This window comes from Halichoerus grypus, chromosome 2, assembly GCF_964656455.1.
Source record: "Halichoerus grypus chromosome 2, mHalGry1.hap1.1, whole genome shotgun sequence".
Classification (NCBI taxonomy): Eukaryota; Metazoa; Chordata; class Mammalia; order Carnivora; family Phocidae; genus Halichoerus; species Halichoerus grypus.
Window position 1 is genome coordinate 172,046,595 of NC_135713.1, and position 22,703 is coordinate 172,069,297.

Sequence of the window (22,703 nt, forward strand, 5' to 3'; positions counted from 1 at the left end):
CCCAAATAACCATAGCAGTCCCTTGAGGGAAAGGCCTAATAGGAACATGCCTACCTCACACTTGCTGAAGATAAGTTTTTAGTGTCTGCTAAGATGACTTGAAAAATAGGAACAGTAACAGACTGAGTTTCTAGAAGTAGCAGAAAAATGTTAAAATTATCAGTTATGACAGCATTAGAAAGCCAGAAAAGGGACAGCCTGGAGGATGAACAAGAACAGGCATGTCCGTCCCCTCCCTGCATGAGAAGGCACAGAAGGCTTCAGTGGCCTCCCAGCGGCTTTGGTTCAGAATACACAGCACTGTGATAAGAACTGCAAAGAATACAAATGACAGTGAAAACAACACATGGAGAAGTAAAATAACAAGAGACAAGAAATGCCAGAAATCGAAGAGGCTCTACCAAACACACCCAGGTCTGGGCAGAGCTTTGCTGGCGGCTACCGACAGGCACAGCCCAAGCAAGACGGGACAAGAAACCACAGCCGAGGGTCTTGGAGCAAAAAGTGTTAAAATGACAATTTGAAGAAGGGAAAGGAGAGAGGTTGCACTTTCTGCTAGTAATAAATGAGCTCTTTTCCTGAAGTGATAACTGTTGTAAACAAGTGAAAAACATACACAATAATCACAAGTTATAAATGTTCTTGAAAACTCCCTGGTTTCAACTAGTCTATGACAAATATCTGCAGAGGGACCTCGGCATCTGCTATGAAGTTCAGGGAAAAGTAATTCCAACCAACGGACTTGTGCCAAAATCTCACCCTCGGGGTCTGACCAATTAAATGGCTGCTTCTTACTGTGGCCTTCAGGAGAGATGACAGACTGAACACTGCAGCAGAGAAGCCTACACATTTAATTTCAGCCCAGGCATTTTGCCCCAAAGGGCGAGTCAATCAGGAAAGAAAGCAGTTCAGAGTACAGTCTTCAAACAAGCTGAAAACAGAATAAACGGACCTGCAGTTTAATTACCACAGGATCCTTCTTCCATCAAAACTGATGACAAAGCTCCTCAAGAATTAAGAGCCTGATCCCCCTGTACTCTTGTGCAGGAAACAGGATTTACCAGACAGGCTTTTTCTAGACCGAAGAAGCTGCTTTCACGAGCTACTATCCCACTGACTGACTACCGGGTAACCAGGATGGAAACGTTAAGGAAGGGGCACCTGGCGGGCTCAGTTGGTGGACCGTGTGACTCTTAATCTCGGGGTTGTGAGTTAGAGCCCCACACTGGGTGTGGAGATTACTTAAAAATAAAATCTTTGAAAAAACAAACAAACATTAATGAGGCCAGGGATTCGTATGGTGAGTGGGTCTCTGGCACAACCAATGCCCTGGGGAAAGGCAGCGCTTGGGGACATGAGTTCTGTCTAGGGCCAAAATCATGCAGTTTGCCTTTCCAAAGTGGACCACACACAAGTTACTGCAGCCAAATGTCCGGTGTGGTGTGGACTCAAAGAGGACTCTAAACCCTGGTGTTATTTAATCCCTTTAAACCTTATTTTCCTCAAAAACAACAGAACCTGCTACATTTAAAGGATAATAGAAAGGATTAAAATAATGCATGTCAAGCATTTACTCCAGAGCTTAGCACCTAAAAGGTGCTCAAAAAAAGCTGGCTACAAATAAAGAAAATCTTTTTCAAGGTTCTCTAAAGTGGCAGAGTTTATCTGCTCTATCCCCTATCTACTTTTTTTAAGACCTGCTGATACCTTTATATCAGGCTCAATGTAGTTTTCTTTTTTTTTTAAGATTTTATTTATTTATTTGACAGAGAGACACAGCGACAGAGGGAACACAAGCAGGGGGGAATGGGAAAAGGAGGAGACTTCCTGCGGAGCAGGAAGCCCGATGCGGGGCTCGATCCCAGGACCCTAGGATCATGACCTGAGCCACCCAGGTGCCCCTCAATGTTGTTCTCTAATGATCCTCCCAGAACTAAAGCACTCTAGGCCCCTCCCACCAGCTCTTAACTTTATAAGCCCGGGAGACCTTCTCTCAGAGGTGGTTTAGCCTCTGCGCAGCCCAGCCCGCTGGATTTCTTCCTAATTCTACCACACTGCCAATAAGTCTGTCACTTTTCCCACAGCGCGGCCAGTTTAGACTTTCTCCCTTAGCTCCTCAACCCTCTTGGCCTCCGGATTCAGAGAAGCGAACACCACCCCACCGTGTTCCGTAACTGCCCTGCTGCACTGAAGTCAAATGGGAGTTTGCGATGAATCCGATGAATCCAGACCAACCACTCCCTTCTTCCCAGAGACCTTTGGCTTGGTTTGATGTCTGATCTCAATCTGAAAATAATGCTGACTTTGCTGAAATGTTTTCTGCTCCTGCGAGGATGTGATATGCCATTTCCAGTTCACCTCATGCCGCAAAGAAAACCTTCATATCCTCATCATAATCTCTCCTTGGGAAGAACGCCTGTGTTTAACCTGGTCTTCAGGTTTTATTCTTTGCCGGTATATCCCACAATAGAGCGCAGACTGGCTCATATTCACCGCTCCTTGACAGATTCAAGAGAAGAAACACGTGTGGTGATATCAAAATGTCATAGTGCTGTTCTCATCGATGCTACTAAGATGTGCCACTTTACCTATTTGCTCCTGGAATTACAAAGTGGAAGCATAGTCTGCAATGTGGCAAGGATGCGGATGGCACAAAAAACATTACCCAGACTTTCACCTGTCCCATATTCATTCGTCTATGGTTGGAGACCATCAGAATAGACCTGCTCTGGGGGCGCCTAAGTGGCTCAGATGGTTAAGCGTCTGCCTTCAGCTCAGGTCATGATCCCAGGGTCCTGGGATCGAGCCCCGCATCAGGCTCCCTCTCAGTGGGGAGCCTGCTTCTCCCTCTGCCTCTGCCTCTCTCTCTGATTCTCATGAATAAACATTAAAAAAAAAAAAAAGAATAGACCTGCTCTAGAATAGCTCAAGTGGTTATGGTAATCCACAGATCTCAAGATTATTCCTCACAGGATTATGCAAATCCAGCCTGCTGATGAACATAATAAAGCAGATTTCAGCAGTGGGAAGCAATGAGGAATGAGAAGGGGATTCAGAAAAGAGGGGTTCCTATGACTGTTTACCAGCTGAGTGACATCTACCCGCCCCCAAGCAGACTGCTTATTTAATCTCTTCTCCAGAAATTTGCCTATAGGGGTAAAACAGTTCAACAGTTAGCATTAGATCCAGCCTTCAACACTCAAGGAAATTTTCAATTCAAAGACTACAACAGCCCCAGGATAATTTGTAAACTACCACACTCAGGAAACACTCAAAAGGTGTGCTAGAAATCCTGGAATCCAACAAAAGGAATCTGTAATTTAAAAGGCTGGTGAATTACAGGCTAAGATTTCCTATTGTTATTAAGAAATAAATAGCCAAGCACAGCTTGGATCCCTCATCTACCAAAAGTAACAGACCAGCAGGCATTCAGGGGGTTCGCTTTATAAAGTATATGGATGCAATATGGTGTAAGTGAGGAAAAACCATCATGCGCCAGGAAGAATGGCCTGATCCCTGGAGGAAAGAGCGCACCTGTATAAAGGCGAGGGCAGTGAAGGACTAGTTGCCTTAGCTCCTTTTCAAGCAGAAACAGACATCTTCAGTCAAGCTCAAATACTAGAAGTCTTGACCTTTTAACTACACCAAGTTTCAAAACACAGACACACAAAGTTACAGTAAAGACAAGCACATCCTGTTTGCACTTGACTTCCTGTTCTGGGCCAGCTGATCTATTTACACTGCCGCTGCCTAGCCACAAAATAGGTAACCTTCCATATCTGCCAACAACCGGTTCACTGAGCACTGTTTCACGGACAATAAAATACATTATTCTACCCGTTAGGTAGAAAAGATTCACCTAAAGAGCACCAAAAACCCATCATGAGCCTCTAAGCCACTTTGTCTCTCCTATGCTTCCTAATGACATCTGACTTACATAATAAAAACTTAACACAAATATGCGCTGAGATAAGAAAATTAAGCCTGAAACAGAACGTGGAATATGGGGGCTGGGAAGAGCAAGGAAGATTGGAAATGTTTTTATTATTAAACGTGGGCCCCTTTTCAAAAGTAGAAGGAACAGATTCCTATCAGCCAGAATCCCCACTGAGCAGATCCCCGGAAGGGAACCACCGGGAGTGATTACAACAGTTAATAAAGGGCCCTTCTGGTGAACACTGCGCCCCCAATCCAACCAGCTACCAACCGGAGTCCACATGTCAGCAAAAGTTTTCCAGTTTTAGAGACCTGAAGCCCCCACTTGAAGTGAAATTTCCACCACTTTCAAAGAGCTAATAGTTCTCCCCACAAGCTACATTCAGTGTTGGGAGTAAATGCTGGACAATGAATATCCCAGTTTTTATGGACCTGTCAGTTAGCCTCCTTGGGTCTGTTTTCTTATCTGGAAAATAGGAAGGTAAGATGACACAAATCTCTAATGTTTCTTCCAGCTATCGAAAAAGTTCCAGGATTCAACACTAAGAGTTAGAGGAAGCTTCTGTGGCTCCCAGCATTATTTCTTTGGTCAAATAAGACACCTCTGACACCCCACAATTCAGTGTGAATATATGCCTTGATCTATACCTCTCAAGTACGCAAGGATTCTTTTCCCTCTCCCCTGAAATGTGGATCAGAAAGTTTCCCCCTGAAGGCAAAATAACAAACCTTAAGGACTATTCTCTTTACACATGGGCTTTTTATTAAGATCTTAATGTAATCACCACTCAGCCCATGCTGGTCATATGATTCCTGGACAGAATAAAGCCACAAAAGGATGAAGAAAATCTGACCAGCAGCTTGTGGCCCTCCCACACAGTGACTGCTAATAGCAAAAGAATGAGGCAAAACCTGGGTAAGAAAAGGGAGTGGTGAAGACAAGCTGGGTGAGTCAGTGAAAGGGAAAGCCCAGCAAGTTAAACAGAAAAGAAAAAGAAATGAGAAAAAAAGAAGAGCAAAGGGGGGAGGGGGGACATCCAAACTAATGAGCAGAAACTTAAATTCTGCTTATCCATTCATCTATTCATCCAACAGACACCGAATGCCTACTATGTTACCTGCAGAGAACTGAACTAGACACTAGAGGAGATAAAAGGTCAACCAGATAAATCTGCTCAATGAGGTTATGGTCTAGTAGGAGAGATAAAGACATGTATACAAACTATTGAAATATATAGCAAAAGTATACTGTGCCATAAAGGAGACATAAAAGAGAATTCTCTACTATGAGACCCAGAGGAAGAAGTGATTACTCCCAGTGAGGGATCAGACAAGGAGGCTTCATAGGAAGAATGACATTCCAAGCCAAAAACACAACAGAAACAAGGACACCCAAGCAGGAAATCAAGGACATATAGGTACAGTGAGTAACTGGATTTGATCTGAGATAGAAGTGGGCCTGAAGGGAGGGACGTTAATAACAATAGCTAGCAATCCACAGAGCCACGGCTAAATTGGTAACTGGACTGGAGTCAGACAAGTATTCCAAAGTCAGAGTCAGAATTTGAGTTTAAATCCAGTGGAGAAGGAAGGAAGGAAGGAGAGTGACAAGTTAGGAGCTTGGAGGAATCTCAGAACCCATAAAATTAAGATAATAAAATTAACACAAAATTAATGTGTACAGATATACTTAAAGTCCCTCCAAAGAGATGCAATGTCTTCCAAACTAAAAGCAAGAAGACAGGAGGACAAAAGGGCTTGGGTAATGGCATTAACATATTTAAACGAAGAACATGACCACATATGGGCTCCTGGCTGGCTCAGTCGGTAGAACATGTGGCTCTTGATCTGAAGGTTGTGAGTTGGAGCCCCACGTTGGGGGTAGAGATTGTTTAAAAATAAAATCTTAAAAAAAAAAAAAAGTGACCACATCAAAGTGTGATCTACAAACTTGGAAACATCTAGAAAAAATAGAGGGGGTCATTTTGACTCCAGAATCACCCAAGGCAGACAAATACTGCAACAAGGTGACACACCATCTTCTCTGCTGTGGGACAAGGTTCTTTCATGAAGCTTAAATGGGAACTGCACATAGAAGCAGTTAGGGGTATGGGCTCTTAGAATCCGAGGAACTTGGTTCCAATCTAAGTTCATCCTCTTACCAGCTTGGACAGAGCCTTGGTTTCCTCATTTGTAAATTGAGGATAATGGGCCCACTGGGAGAATTAAATGTCCTACTGTATGCAAAAGCACTTAGTACAATACCGAGCATATAGTAGGCAATCAATAACCTTAGCTTTTTTCTAACTTCCCTCACAAAGTATTCTATCATATTATTCCATGCTCACCAAGCAAGCTCGGTATTATTAAATTTCATTTCTCAGATCTCTTGATACAGAAAAGCAATACCCTAGCAAAACCCAGAATCCTGTCAATAGGGAAGGCCTCCTTCACTCTGGAGTAAGAAATTGTCATTCTGTTCTGAGCACAGTCACTCAAGTCCTGAATATAGTGCTGTTCCCAAAGACTGACTGATCATTTCCAGATACAAAGCAAAACAAATTTTGTGACCTGAGAACCAGACCTAAAACACAGTGACCAAAACCCTGAGGGGTCTTCCTGAGAAAATAGATGGCACCCACCAGGCTAGCCCCTACCTACTGCCACCCTCAATCTGCAACAAGCCAGTTTGTATAACATAACTTCCCTATACTTCTTCTCCACTTTTCACCTCTCCGTACCCTTCAATCACGCACTATGGCGAAGCACTTTACCTGCCTCTCTGACCTTCTGGAGGTCAAAGATCCCATCTTATCATCTTGGCATTCTTTCCTCCATATTCCAATGTACCTTGCATCAAACGGAACTACATTTATTATAAAAATGAATTTCAAACACAACTTTCTTTAACAACACAATCCATTGCAATCCACCAGTCCTACAACCCGAGGCAGGATTTATTGAACTCTTTTGATTTACTGAACTCTTATTCTATGTCCTTCTTCCCCTCTAACTCCCCAGCCTTTCCACACCTGAGCTACCGAGTATTACAGAAACGTCAGAAGACTTTATTTACTGGGTGCCCAACAAATTCATACAACTGGGACCAAGCCACCACTGGGCTCAGAAGTCTTTTATTCATCTCTAGTTGATGTCTCCACAGCAACTTTCCAAAGAGCAGCGTTGTGCAGGGGTGAGGACATGGGGCCTGGAGTTAGACAGAATTCAGTCTTCCTCTGTGACCTCAGTCAAGGTGCTTAATTTCCCTGATCTTCACTTCTGTTTCTGTAAAATGGAGAACCTAAATGAGGTAATTAATGCAAGCCCTTAACAACACTAAGTGCTCAAAAACTGGGATCTAAGTCATGACTGTTTTCTACTTTGTCTAAGCTCAGCCCCTCTCCTCCTCCACTCCTTTGAGTAACTAGAAACCTCCTCATCTACTTTACCAAAGCAGTTCAGTTGGGTTCCGACTATTTATTTTGAGGCAGTGGTGATACCATGGGAAGAACATGGAGATCAGGAGTCCAGCTGGTGCCCTACATGAGATATGGGACCACGACCCGTTTCACCTTTGCCTCCAATTCCTCGACTGCAAAATGAGTATTTTAATATGTGAGAATGAAATGGGAAAATATGAAAGAGCATATTCAGTGGCAGATGAGGGGAGAGGGGAAGTAAGGTAATAAGGCTTTCAAGTAAAACAAACCTGGCCTCAAATTCCAGTTCCACCACTTAACTAGCTGTGTGACCTCGGCGAGTTTCTTGTGTGTAAAATGGGGGAAATAGCACCAAAGGGTTTTGAACAGGTTTAAAACAACGTACAGACGACTTGGCATGTTGGTTTTCCCTCCTCCTTTCTGCCTCTTCTTTCCTTTCCATCTCAAACACTCCCCTTTATTCACTTAGACCAGAACAGCACCATTTCTGACCATCAGTTAAAAAAAAAATTAGCGCATCTCCAATATCTCTATATGTAACAGCAAATTAAGCAAGGGCTACTGTAAAAATGTGCTGCGTTCTATCTAAAACCTAACACTAAAAAGAAATTTCAGAGAGTAAGATGAAAATATAGAAAAACTTAGTTCTGGTATTTCCTTCCCATACCCCAAAATAAGGTCTTCCATACTCTTTGACTCTGGAAATTCATTCTGGGAGTCACTACACTACTAGGCACCCTTTTTAGAAACAAAGATACAGAGAACAGACTTGGGGCACTTCCTAGCCCGGGGACACTCACAGGGTCAGTGCTCAGCAGACATCAGCCTCCGCACACCTGCTTCTCTGTGCAGGTCTGCGCAAGCGAGCTCTCAGCCTCATCTTCCCTTCTCTTCAGTTCCCTACTTCCCCCCACAAAGCAGTGGTGCCCTGTTTCACCCGCAGGTCACACACGTGTTTGCTCACTCCACTCCGCTTCACCGAAAGCCCTCTCTCCAACGTCACCAGAGATCTTCTGACAGCTGAATGCATGGCTTTTTCCTAAGTCCTCCACCTTTCTGACCTCCCCGCAGCCCCAGCCATGGGTGACCTACCCATGTTCTTCCTGCAGGCTCCTTCTTCCCCTTCCGTTTCCACTGAAGGTGCAGTAGCTGGACTCCCCTTTGACTTCCAAGACCAACCTTTCTCCCTGTCCTTCCCTGGCTCCTCCTTTTTGCTCCCTGAGTATCCCCTAGGGCTGTACTTACCACTCTCTCCTTCTCTAATGAAGTCTACTGGCTCTTTTAAAAATCTGGGGGTGCCTGGGTGGCTCAGTCAGTTAAGTGTCTGACTCTTGATTTCAGCTCAGGTCATGATTTCAGAGTTGTGGGATTAAGCTCCTCATTGGGCTTCACACTGACATGGAGCCTGCTTGGGATTCTCTCTCTCCCTCTCCCTTTACCCTCCTTCCCCGCTCATGCACACGTGCATGCTCTCTCTCTCTCAAAAAATTAAATTAAATTAAATTAAATCTATCCCATAAATAGCCCATTCTCACCACATACATTGCCATACCCTGCCCTGTGTGCCATTATCTTTCTCAAGAGCTAGAGCAAACACCTCCTAACTGGTCCCCTCTTTGCCACTCTTTCTCATATAGTACTCAGAATAATCTTCCACCGCTTGTCACTCTCCTGCTTTAAAACCTTCAGTGGCTTCCCATCATGCTTTTCTGGTAAAGCTTAGACTCCCCATATAGCCCACAAAGGCCCCGTGTGATGTGGGCCCTGTCTTCCTCTCCTGCTTTACCTCATGCTGCTCCCCACCCCCATTCACCTCACTCTAATCCCTTGGCTGTCCTCCTTTCAGTTCCTCAAAAATAAAAAGACTACTGGGGCGCCTGGGTGGCTCAGTCGTTAAGCGTCTGCCTTCGGCTCAGGTCATGATCCCAGGGTCCTGGGATCGAGCCCCACATCAGGCTCCCTGCTCAACGGGAAGCCTGCTTCTCCCTCTCCCACTCCCCCTGCTTGTGTTCCTGTTCTCCCTGTCTCTCTTTCTGTCAGATAAATAAATAAAATCTTTTAAAAAAATAAAATAAAATAAAAAATAAAAAATAAAAAGACTACTTATTGCCCCCAAGGTCTGCACACGTGTGGTTCCTTTCCTGCCTGGAACATTCTCCACAGCTCTTTTCACCAAGCTGGCTCCTTACTTATCAGCCAGACTTCTGCTCACCTGCCCTATAACGCAGTTGTCTGGCACACGGTGGGAGCTCGGTGAGTATTTGTTGAATGAACAGATTCCACAGCCTTTAGTCAGAGAACTCCAAATCGAAATACCCGGAATCAGTCTCACCCTTCAGTTTCAGCACCTTGTTTCTAAATGCTTGCTAGATAGGTATCCATACCTTGAATTTAGCATAGCAAGTACAATCAAGACCAAACCCTTCATCTCTTCCTAAACCAGTTCCTCCCACCTTCCGAAATTACACGAGCAGCTTGATCCACACCTCCACTTCAGAACCATGAATTTCCCATTCATTTGCTCCACCTGTCCACAATTCTAACCAACCTTTAAAACTGAATTCAAAATCACTTCACTCATTCATGTATTCAATCAACCACTTATTCATTCAACAAACACTGAGTGCCTTTTATGAGGCAGGTACTGTGTTAGATATCGGAAAGCAAAGCAGACATATTTTTGTCTACTCTCTATCAAATAATCACACAAATGTTATAAATTATAAAAATTATAACCTACAAAATGCTAGGAAGGAAAAAGTGCTAGAAACTAGAAGAAAAAAATGTGAGGCATCAAAAAACATTCCTTTAATGATGGGCTTATTGAAGGAGATAGAACTTAACCTAGGCAGACTGGAGGGTAGAACCTGCCAGGTCCCAGAAGCAAGAGGAGATCAGCAGGCCTATCTTAAGGCACCTACCATTCTGCCTTATATATTATACCTATCAGGATCAGTCCTGTTCCCTTCCCCAACCTCCATCCTCATTTTACTGTCACCTGAGAGAAAGGATATAGAGTGTCCCATATGTGCCACCACCCCCCAGGAGATACTGATTAACATGTCTGGTACTATGGAATCCATGCTTGTAAAAAGCTCCCAGACGACTCTGATACGCAGTCAAGTTTGTAAATCAAATGCCTAAACCATCCACTCAATAAACATGTATCAATTAGTCTCTCATTAAAAATCCCTAAGGTCAGTGTGACAAACTCTTTCCAAAACTGGTCACAATAATCTCAACCATACTGTATGGCCTTTTGCAGTGCAACGTTGATACTCTACCCTTCCAGAAGTGGACTGTGTCCCCTCCCCTTGGACGTGGGCTACATTTGTGACTTACTTTAACCAAAAGAATGAGGCAAGTGATGATGTAGGACTCCCAGGCCTAGGCCTTAGGAGGCCCTGTGGCTTTCGTTATGGTTGCCTTGGAAGCCAACCACCATATAAAAGGAGCCCAATTAATGAATGATGAGAGACCAAGACAGAGTCAAACCTCATGGAGGAGAACCAAGATGTCTCAGCCAACAGCTAGCACAGAGACCCACGTATTGTGAGTGAAGCCATGTTGGAGCCCCTAGTTTAATGAAATCACATGGAGTAAAGCGGTAGGTCCTTCTTCCCTGGATTATAACTCACAGAATCATGATCCATGATCCATAAAATGGCTGTCATTTGGGGTGCCTGGGTGGCTCAGTCATTAAGCGTCTGCCTTCGGCTCAGGTCATGATCCCAGGGTCCTGGGATCGAGCCCCGCATCGGGCTCCCTGCTCAGCAGGAAGCCTGTTTCTCCCTCTCCCACTCCCCCTGCTTGTGCTCCTTCTCTCGCTGTCTCTCTGTCAAATAAATAAAATCTTTAAAAAAAAAAAAAAATGGCTGTCATTTGAAGCCACTGAAAGTTTTAGGGTGATTTGCTAGACAGTAGTAGATAACTGAAATAGTCAGAAATTCAACTCACTTTTAGCAATCATTCAACTGTTTACCAGCTTTGATGATCACAAGAAACTCTTCCTCATACTCATTACAATTACTCCTCCTTCAATTTAAGCCCATTTCCTCTTAAATCTTTGAAGTACAGGAAGAACAATTAATCAAAATGCCCCCTGCAAAAACTACTCTTATACTTGAAGATGGTAATCAAGCCATCCCTTAGCTTTTCCTTCTGTAGGCTAAAATCATTCTTTTTTTTTTTTTTTAACTTATAATGATAGGACTTATTTTTAAACTTTTTAATCATTTTTATCCTCTCAAGTATTGGGGCAGCAGGGATGGGGGGAGAACGACAAAATTGGATGCCACATGCCAGTATCTAACAGAGACTATTTCCTAGCCCTTATGGTTCATCTTTCCATAATCCAATTCCACAAAAGTTTATTACCCTACAAATGTAATCATTTACTGAAAATACTATGAAATGTTTTGGGCTCTTAACACTCAGCTTACTCTATCTTGTGCTGACTCCCTTCACTCATCAACCTGGTTTGACACTCCATTATTGAAATAGTTTTTGTTTTTTTTTTTAAACTATACTTACTCTGTATTTTAGCATAAGATTTTGAAGGAAAATTATTTACAACTTAGAATGCTATACCCAGCAAGACTAACAATCTTATGGGACAATATAGAATAAACACAATTGAAATAGGTTTTTAATAAATTTTAGATATTTGAAGCACAACAGAAAAGCTTGAGGTTGGAGTGGGCACACCATTAATTTCAATCAAGGTCCCTAAACACAGTCAAGGCCTTTCTGTAGGTCAGGCAGGCTCTGGGTATCTCCTTCTACCTTGATGGTAAAGTGGCCTTATAAAAGGCAAGATCTTTAGCACTTGCCTATTAAGCAAAGGCACCTTTTCTGTAGAACCCAATAGGGTATATTTAACTACAAAGAGACAAACCAGTTGCTTAATGCAATGTAAAAACATGTTGTCTCTCTGAAGTCTTACCTGAATGGACGCTTCAATGTCAAAAGTAGCTTTATAATCACCAGTAAAATAGGCATAATAAAGCCTACCCAACACAGAGTACCATAGGTATCAAATAAAATGATACAAGGGAAATAATTTTGTAAAGTATTATAAAAATGTTAGGTGATATTGTGGAACTAAGTTTAAGTTTCAGCAAGCCCAATAAATCTTCAAATTAACTTTGGATGGTTACCTGATGATTTCAGGTGAAATATATGGAATAGCACCATGGGCTCAAGTTCATCAAACAGGAACTAAAAACATGCCACCTCACAAGAGAGCTTATGGATTTTCTAATACTGCCAAGACTAATAAACATGTTTGGACTAATGGTTTGAACCTGGGGACCCACTTCAGCCACTGTCTGATGGTGTCAGTCTCTAGGCCAGGGAACAGGTTCAGTGAAGGAACAGTCTACTGGAAGAAACAGACAGTGCTGTGGGAGTCCAAATAAGTACTTTGCAAGTCAGAGCAAGGGAGGCCACTAGGAAGAGACAGAGTTCTAGAACAACATCTATAGCCAGGGACTGGGAAAATGGGAGCAGTTCAGTGAGGATGGAGAGGAGAGAAATGACTGGGGAAAGGAAGGAGATGAGCCAGGTAAGAGTAACAGGTAGGACAGGGTCACATCGTGAAGGGCTTTACCTATCAAGCTAAGTAGAAAACAGGAAGCCAATGGCACTCTGAAAACCTGAGAATGATTTGGGCCTTTAGGAAGATAACTTTGGCAACAATGTGGAGGAGACAGGAGCAGAGAGAGACCTACAGTGGAGTGGCAAAAGCCGAGTCAAGATTTGACGGAAGGTGCACCTGGCTGGCTCAGTCAGTACAGCATGCAACTCTTGTTCTCAGGGTCATTAGTTCAAGCCCCACACTGGGGGTAGAGGTTACTTAAAAATAAATAAAGTCTTAAAAAAAAAGAAAAAAGATTTGATAAGGCTCTCAACCAGAAGTTACAAACTCAAATTCCTGGAGGCAACGTGGATAAAATGTGATATCTTTAGTCTTTAACATCTGGGAGAATGGTTACCTGTAATCTTTGAAGAGTGCAGGCCCTGCCTCAAAGTATTCACACACAAAATTCAAAGCCACTGGGCTGGTTAAACAAAATGTCTAGTTTATGACCTCTAGTAAATTAAGGCAATACAGTGGGAATGAAGAAAAGCCACACATCAATCAAACAGTACTCCAATAATATCATCAAAAGCACTTAGCAACCACGGATTTAGCATACTTAGGTGACGTGAGGCATAAACAGAATGAAGAGGAAGACCTGGTGGACATAATTAACAGAGTTCAAACCTACAGCAATGTAAGTAGCCAATGGATACTGGGTGGGGGAGATAACGTATGCCATTTAAGATGCCTTTTGAACAGTCTGGTACATCTGTCAAGTTGGATAAAGTTTATCAAGTTGGAAATAAGGATCTAAAGCTTGGGAGAGACAGTTGGGCTGCTAGACATACTGAGGATAGCTGAATTTATGGGCCTATTTGAGATCCCTGGAGTAAGGGGGGGTGGCAGGGGAGGAGTGGAAAGATGCTCAAGGTGAAGTCTTGGAGCCTCTCAACATTTATGGGATAGCCAAAAGAGAATGCAAAGAAATAACAGAAGGACACTCTCTAAACTCAGAAGATTCAAGGTAACCTCAAAGCCAAATGAAGAGGGTCACTGGGGGAAAGAAGAATGGCCCAAAAGTGCCACATGCCAGGCCGAGATTAAGTAAGGTGGAGGCTGAAACCACAACATTGAGTTTGGTAATCTGGAGTTTACTTGTGATCTTCAGGAAACATGAGTAAGGTAATGTGGGCAGAAGCCAAAATAACAAAGCGTTGATAAGAGGATCAGAGTTGAGGAAGTACAGTATAGGTTCTTCCTCACTCTACCCTTACTGAGAATCAACTATGTGCCAAGTAAATGGATATCATTCTAACAAAACAGACACTGATTCTCGACATACCCTATGATCAGAGTAAATAGAGTGTTCCCCTGAGTTCTCATCCAGTCTTGGTGAATAGGAAGAGACTTCATGGAAGAAGTGACTTCCGGGCTGAAGCCAGCTGGCTGGGTGAAGCTGGGGCAGGGTGTTACAGAGACAGCTGGCTTGTGTACGGGCCTGGGGTGAAAGAACACCTGGGCCATTTGAGGGGAAACCGTAAGGAGCAGAAGCAAACTTTGAGAGGGGCAACTGCCTAGCAGTGAGGCTTAAGTGGTAAAAAGTTTGGAAGTGAAGAGCAGGAGGGAGATAGAGCAGTAGTCTGAACAGAATTAGGGATGAGGTGAGGTTCTTCATAGTCCCTCAGAGAAAAATATGGAAACTCACTGTAAGGCAGTGTTCCCTACAATTCAATATTCCCAATGATTAGATAGATAATAAAATACATTTGCTTCTCTCTTGTCCTTCAATAATGGTTTAATTTGACTAAACTACTTCTCACAAGACACAGAAAGGACAGAAAATACAAGAGCAAAAGATGGATAAAGCTGTAAACCTGACATATTTGTCTTCTCTAAGGTTTCTATGATAAATGGTCTACTTAGGACTAAAACCACATCCAGATCCCAAATGAAATGAAACTTTTCCCCCTTAAGACCCCTCCAAAGGGCTGAGGGACTGACTTTAAGATATCCCAATTTCTAAGGCAATTCTGAAGACAAAGGATTTCCCCAGTTCCTCCTGCAGCTCGGTTTAGCTAATGAAACAGAGAAAACAGTCTGGGGTTACCTGATTTTGCCTGTTTCAAAACATGACCACAGCAGAGAGCAAGCTGCCTCCAGTTCCTGCCGCTGAGGTCCTTGGAGCCATTTCAGATGAGCTCATCTCAGGAACCAACAGCAGCAGCTTGCAGGCAAAGTGAATGGTGCCGCCTGGGGACGTATCTTTGGTAAGCAAGATTGCAACAGAGCAGGCAGTTTACCCAGGGCAGTGCTGACTCATGCGAGGCAAAACTCCTATTTCCCAAACAACCCAGCCGGAGCCAACCACAATCAACTGCAACTCAGAAAAGAAGAGGCGCCCCACTGATTTTTTTAAATCCAGTGCTGATTACTGGGGGCAGGTCCCTCATTGCCCTCCTGCTGGTGGCTCGGCTGCCCCTGGAGCCCTTACCTAGAAGGCTCCAGTGGTCACTTTCTGAAATTTCATTTGAGAACAGCCCGGGCTCAGGACAGCAAGATTACTGAAGGTAGCAGGTTCACAGCCCTGAAGATTTCCCCCGAGAGGCTGCTAAAGAAGTCACTTTGCATTTACAAATTAGAACCTCTGGGTCAGAGGAAATGGGGAACTTGCCCCGTCATCGCTAGGCTGGTCAAATCATCAGAGTGAATTTTTGTCAGCTTTAACCAGGCTCCCAGTTCTTTTTCCCTAGGGGAAAAAGAACTGGGAGCCTGGTTAAAGCTGACCTCTCTATTTCCTTAGACAACGCAGAATCTCTAATTAACACAGAAGTAACTGAAGGCTTTAATCAGCTGCCACACACAGCTAAAGCCACATTATCCACCATCACACCTACCGGATGCTTAAGGAATCCAGGAGTCTGTGAAAACTGTATTAACACTTGCTTTTAAAAGAAAAATCCCTAAATCTGTGTCGATTCTCATTTATTGGCCAGCTTATTAAAAAATCAATTCTAGAATGACTGGCTCATCAACAGCTATTAATTATTATTGAATTTGCCCTGACCAGCTAGAATGGGCTTTGGTGCTATATAAAGAAAACAAAAGATTAAGCCCTTGCTTTCTGTGTTGCTATTGTTGTTTTTTCATTTGACAAGAAAGAAACATTAAAGTTCATATCAGATCGTTCTGTTCCCTGCTCAAACTTCCCAAGGCCATCAGCTCTTCCTCAGCATGGGCATTCAAGGCCACCACACCTAGCCTTGTCCATCCTTCAAGGTAGGTCCCACGTGGCGTGAACTCCAGATGTAGCTGCCAACCCAGTTTGTCACTCAATAAATGCTATTAGGTTAATAAAAATGTATGTGCAGACCGTCAGAATTTGGGTTTAAAAACTATGCTACTTGGGGCGCCTGGGTGGCTCAGTTGGTTAAGCGACTGCCTTCGGCTCAGGTCATGATCCTGGAGTCCCTGGATCGAGTCCCGCATCGGGCTCCCTGCTCGGCAGGGAGTCTGCTTCTCCCTCTGACCCTCCCCCCTCTCATGTGCTTGCTCTCTCTTATTCTCTCTCTCCCAAATAAATAAATAAAAAATCTTTAAAAAAAAAAAAAAAAACTATGCTACTTAATTCTATTCCTTTTCAAGGGGCTAGTTTAAAAAAAAGTTATTTATCCAATTGGCTTAATTCCCCTTAATTACACTATTCCAGTAGGATAGCCACACTGAGCTTTTATAAGGTTTTACAAAATGTTCCCTCTTTTATTCTTCCCTTTCAGTGTTTTCTTTTTCAGGAAATGGCTGTGTTTAAAGTTTTCCTACAGTATGTGTTAATTAGTTCTTTTCAAATGATAAAAGCGTCTTTACAGCAGTTGGCAACCATTATCTCATGGAGCACACTTTAAGAAATATTTCTGTAGTTGATGATAAGTCACAAACATTCTAATATGGAGCAACCCTCAAGACACGTACAAAATGGACAAATAGGAAACCTCTTTTGAAAAAACACATTATTGTTAGAAGTTTCTGGCGTGTTCTATATATTACTAAACTTTAGATAAGGAAGAGAAAATTCAGACAGTACTGTGCCCAGGAGGTAAATGTGAATTATATAAAGAGCAACACGGCAGCCAGAAGCATCAGAATTTCCTAATTCTGCTAAAATAAACACCATTTAGCAGGTGAGAGAACCATCGCAGATTATCATTTCCCTGTTTGAAATTTTTTGGTTTTGCAAAAAACACATATTCAAATATCACTTGGTAATTTAAATTGGGTTAATTTTAAATTTTTTACCGTTTTATGAACTAATCTTTTCCCTTTGTCTCCCTTTTCTCTTAACATCTCCCTTTTACCTACTTTCCCCTCCCTAACATCCTAAATGATACTGCACATTTATTCTGTTCAACAAATTAATCCTATTTATGCCTATATCCTTTTTCTTATTGAGAAGGGGTTGAACTGATAAATCCAAGTTTCCAGGAACCAGTGGCTGGCTGTCTCACCTTCTTGAAAATTAGGAACATTGCCAAATTCTAACGTTTGGAGTTCTAGGATCTTATAATGTTTAAAACAAACAAAAAACTAGAGTACCTCCTCTTCAAAAAAGACAAATGAGCATCAACCAAACATCTATCATCTAATAAATCACAGAAATTAAACATGAGAAATGAAGTAGATTTTAGGATACTCGAGAATCCACTCTAGGGTACTTAACAATCAACAGGGGTGCTTATTAAGAATGGTTATTTCCCATCCCAGTCCCTCAGCCATTCTGGATTAGCACAAATGGAGAGGCCCCAGAATCAGAATTTTCAATAAGGAACTCCCTCTCCCACGTGATTCTGATGCAGGTGGCCCTGGCTATTTTGAGAGATGGGTCATACAGCTATGTTCCCTGAGCACTCACTGTTCACAGAATGAAAAGTTTTATTTCAAAGACCACCAAAATGAAGAGTAGTCTCACTGAGTAGGTCTTAGACATTAGTCCCCTTACCCACCAGAACCGCCAAGAACATAACAACTGAACTGTATTTATTTTGTCAACTGGGCCATTATTTTCTTCAAGACTCCAGAGACAATTATCCTAACTACTCTTAAGGATTTTAGCTATCACCCACAGTCATTATACGGAGACATCTTCACACCTGGGATGCAGTACAAGGGGCTTAATGGAATTTTTATGGCCGTGAAAATTGAAGTTCACTTGACTCAACAGAATAGTCAAATAAAACAAAGGATAAAACCTCCCCAAAGGTGCGGGTTGAAAGTAGAGGCTTTTGACTTCCTGATGAGGCAGTTTTGCCCAGAAATTCAAACCATGGGATGCTATGTAGCTCATATGTCTTCAGAGTACCCAAATGCCAACTTATCACCACGGCATCAGCCAACGCAGGCTCACTGTAACATTTGGAAGCACAAACCTCCTGTATAAAATGGCCTCTCCTGGGAGACAAACTCTGTCGCCATGGCGGGGATCATTCCATCTTGGGGCCAGAAGGACCAGGCAGTCCCTTTAATCTTTAACGAGCCACTTTCATGTTCAGATGTAGGAACTGGCACTGCGTGAGGCTCAACCTGCCTCACAGCACTTTGCTGCACAACGCCCCCCCTCCCCGGAGCTGTGTGAGGGCACGCGAAGTAAGTCTGTCCTTGCTGGTACAGTTACCAGAATCTGTCCTATAACGTAATTGTGGGCACTTGATTATCCACTGTGGTGTAATAGTTCAGAAAGGTATCCAATATCAAGGGTACAGCAACTGCCTACCTCAAGCACAGTGAAATACTAGATCCCTAAATGTCAGGGAATTGAAAAAGTAGCGAGCCTGCAGGAAAAGGAGGAGTCCAAAGCTGACAGGACACAGGCTGAGGCCCTAATAACAAGATGGGGGGCGGGGGGAGGAAGTCAGCGAATCGACAAAACTGCCATCCTGGGCAGCTCACTTTAGAAACCTGGCAACAGGGGCACCTGGATGGCTCAGTCGGTTAAGCGTCTGCCTTCAGCTTTCAGGTCATGATCCCAGGGCCCTGCTCACTGGGGAGCCCGCTTCTCCCTCTCCCTCTGCCACTACCCTCTGCTTGTGCTCTCTCCTTCTCTCTGTCAAATAAATAAATAAAATCTTAAAAAAAAAAGAAAAAGAAAAAGAAACCTGGCAACAGAAATCTTGGAACCGTTTGACAGTGTAACTTTCTATACAAAGCTATTTCTTCATTTTTTCCCCTGAGCTGCTAATACAGAAGGGCAGGGAAAGGCCCTTGTCATCCAACTCCCATCACCAAAACAACTCCCATAGCTTTATAATGGAGTGATTAGTAAGCTCAGGTCCTATTCCCCAGTAACCAACCACCCTCTCAGAACAAAGATTCTGTCATTCAACTCGAAAAATTTCTTGAATTCACAATTCTTCTTTACTGTATACCTCTGGATTCTTCTCCTCAAATACATCCACACACACTCTCTTCTTTCTCTCTACTCCCTGCCACCTCCTATAGTCACACCCTGCCTCCAATAAGTCAAACTTACTAACTTTTCACGTTGGTTTCCATTAAAAATGCCACAAGATTAAGTTACCTTCTCGCAGGTTCCCAAGCCTAGGGGGCCTTTGTTGACATGTGTTTCATGTGGACGGGTGACTTCTAGCCAAGTAGATAAGGTTACCTGTTCACCTACAGTTAATCTTCAAACTAGCTTATGTAGGCTATGGAAATAAAAGGATAAGACGGCACAGCTTGAATGTCCCATCAAGGTAATCAAAATAATGAAAGAGACAGAGAAGACAGGAGAGATTTCAAAATAAAGACTGAACTGTGCATTTCAGTAGCACTTAAGAAAACACTCCATCTGACTAAGCACTTGATGAGTAGACTAATACCCAAAGGACTGTACATTCTCCAAAGATTACTGTGCTCACAGTTCTTGCTTTCTTCAAGGTTCATAAAATCAGACCTGCATTATTTATAATAAAGCAGATAGGCAGATCCTAACATCCAGAATTTTACTGATTTCCTTGCAAATAAAGCTACAACCTTATTTCAACCCAAACCCACGTAACAAGGAATAAAATATATTTTGTTTCGGTCTTTTAAAGGTATCTCTCAACCCCCCCCCTTTTTTTTTTTAAGATTTTATTTATTTATTTGACAGAGAGAGAGAGACAGAGCGAGTACAAGCAGGGGGAGCAGGCGAGGGAGAAGCAGGCTCCCCGTTGAGTAGGGAGCCCTATGTGGGGTTCTATTCCAGGACCCTGGGACCATGACCTTAGCCGAAGGCAGAGGCCTAACCAACCGAGCCACCCAGGCGCCCCTCAACCCTTTTATAAGAAAACAAAAAAAGGGTTAGAGAAAGGAATGCAGCATGGTCCCAGGCTGAAGCGCTTAAAAAAAGAAAAAAAAAAATCACAGGGAAAATGCCCATAATACATTATCCATTGAAAACAAAAAAAGCATTAACAGAACAGCAGTTGGGGACTACACAAACACACACAGAGATATATATACATAGAGTGGAAAAAAAAGATACAAAACATATAGCTTAAAAGTCTAGAACCATTAGGGCCACTAGGTGGCTCAGTCGGTTAAGCCTCCCACTCTTGGTTTCGGCTCCAGTCATGATCTCAGGGTTGTGAGATCAAGCCCCGCATCGGGTTCTGTGCTCTGTGTGGAGTCAGCTCGAGGATTCTTTCCCTATGCCCCTCCCCCCCACTTGTGCATGCACAAGCTTGCTCTCTCTCTCTCTCTCAAATAAAGTCTTAAAAAAAAGTCTAGAACCATTTAATAGTAGTTACTTCTGGTAAAGGTGATGTTTACCTTCTGCTTTATATGTATACTTCTGTGCTATTTTAGTATTTTAAAATGAGCTGTATAAGCTAATTAATATTACCAGAAATAGGATCACTTGACAAAATGAAACACTTTGAACAAGCTGGCAAGGCCATTCTAAGCCAAATTTTCAGCGTATTTAAAGCTATATTCATTGAGGCACACTTCTAAAGAATTTACCAGAAATGCTAATTTGGGGATAGCACCGTTCGTTCACCTTCACTGGCAGCACTGTGCTAGGTACTATCGGGTAAAGGGAGACAGTCTCATGCTCACAGTTCTTGCTTCCCTCACAGTGAGTTTTGGTTGCTCTTCCCTCTCTCAAGGAAACCACAGCCAGGGGATTAAAGAGCAACTCAACAGACCACTGAATGCTGTACAGAGGCAGAACCATGAAGCATGCTAACAACACACGACTCAAAAATCTTTGCTCTTCATCAGTCAGGTCAGTTTTACCAAGTTATCTTATGAACTTACAAACCAGATTTCTACCTAGTAGAAAAGCTAAAATAAAAAATGGTGACAATTCCGAATGCTGGCAAGGATGTGGAGAAACTGAATCTTCTACATTGCTGGTGGGACTGTAAGATGGTACAGCCACTCTGGAAAACTGTTTGGCAGTTTCTTTAAAAAAACTAAACAGAGGGGCGCCTGGGTGGCTCAGTCGTTAAGCGTCTGCCTTCGGCTCAGGTCATGATCCTAGGGTCCTGGGATCAAGCCCCGCATCGGGCTCCCCCTGCTCAGCAGGAAGCCTGCTTCTCCCTCTCCCACTCCCCCTGCTTGTGTTCCCTCTCTCGCTGTGTCTCTCTCTGTCAAATAAATAAATAAAATCTTTAAAAAATAAATAAATAAATAAATAATAAAAATAAAAAACTAAACAGATACTCACCATCGGACTCAGCAATTGCATTCCTGGGCACTTAATCCAGAGAAATTAAAACCTGTGTCCACAAAACACCTGTACGCAAATGTTCACAATGGCTTTATTTATATTGCCAAAAACTGGAAACCACAAAATGCCCTTCAACAGGTGAATGGTTGAGAAACTGCGGCCCATTCACACCAAGGAATACCACTTAGCAATAAAAAGGAATGGACTATTGCTACACACAACTTGGCTGGAGGGCGTCACGCTGAATGAAAAATGCCGATCTCAGAAGGTCACATATTGTTATGATCCATTTCCATAACACTTCAGAAATGACAAAATTAGAGAGAGAAGAGATTGCTGGTTGCCAAGGATTAGGGATGATGTGGCTCTCATAGTGCAATTACTCATTCCACTGTCCAATCACTATGGGGAACCCAGAAAGGCGAAAAGTTTGTAAAACAAAGCACATTTCTTATTATTTTGCAGTCCCTACTATGCTGGGGGGTGAGGGGGAAGACTCTTTAAGCATGGATCAGTTGCTCACCCAACCACCTGACATACATTTCAGGCATTACCCGCCCCCATCCCTCCCTGCATTTGCATCTGAGCCTTGAGTAATGAGCCAAAAGGCAGAAGTAACCCCGCGCAGAGTGAAGCCTGCGGTAGTTCCAGCTCAGCATTCAGCTGAACTGTCCTGCTTGAAATCAAAAGCATCGGAACACTGCAGCAATTAGACAAAGAAATTGTGAAAGACGTGGTTACCAGGCAGGGCAGCTCACATTTGACAGGCTTCTGACCACAGCTTTTCTTACAAAAGTCTCAGGAGCAGTCTCCAAAATGCGAGGGAGAGGTTAGCAGAAAAACTTTCAGGGACGCTTCCTCTGATTCTTCGGGCCAGTCCTCACAGGGCCTCAGAGTAGGGGAAGCAAGACACAGGTCTCAAGCCCGGATAGCAAAGTTTTACTTTCTCTGCTGGTCAGGGCTTCTTCCTGAAAGTGGTCTGTCATCATTTATGCCACTATCACTTACAACATGAGGCCAGAACATCTATACATCTTAT

At 43.1% G+C, this 22,703-nt stretch overlaps 1 protein-coding gene across 9 annotated transcripts in view; it reads right to left on the bottom strand.

Annotated features, from left to right (window-relative positions):
• RFFL (ring finger and FYVE like domain containing E3 ubiquitin protein ligase) overlaps positions 1-22,703 on the bottom strand; it is a 63,545-nt gene that overhangs the window by 29,620 nt on the left and 11,222 nt on the right. For 3 of the 9 annotated variants that reach the window (XM_078063588.1, XM_078063594.1, XM_036078716.2), the window contains exon 1: positions 15,068-15,220. The exons of 3 other annotated variants lie outside the window; for them this stretch is intronic. Coding sequence is in view for 1 of the 6 variants with exons in the window: in XM_078063598.1 (XP_077919724.1) it covers positions 8,469-8,472 (4 nt within the window). In the remaining 5 variants the exon portion in view is untranslated. Of the gene's footprint in view, positions 1-8,468; positions 9,013-15,067; positions 15,226-15,451; positions 15,573-22,703 lie in introns of those variants that run through there. 3 more of the 9 variants (XM_078063613.1, XM_036078720.2, XM_078063598.1) reach the window with 3 other exon arrangements.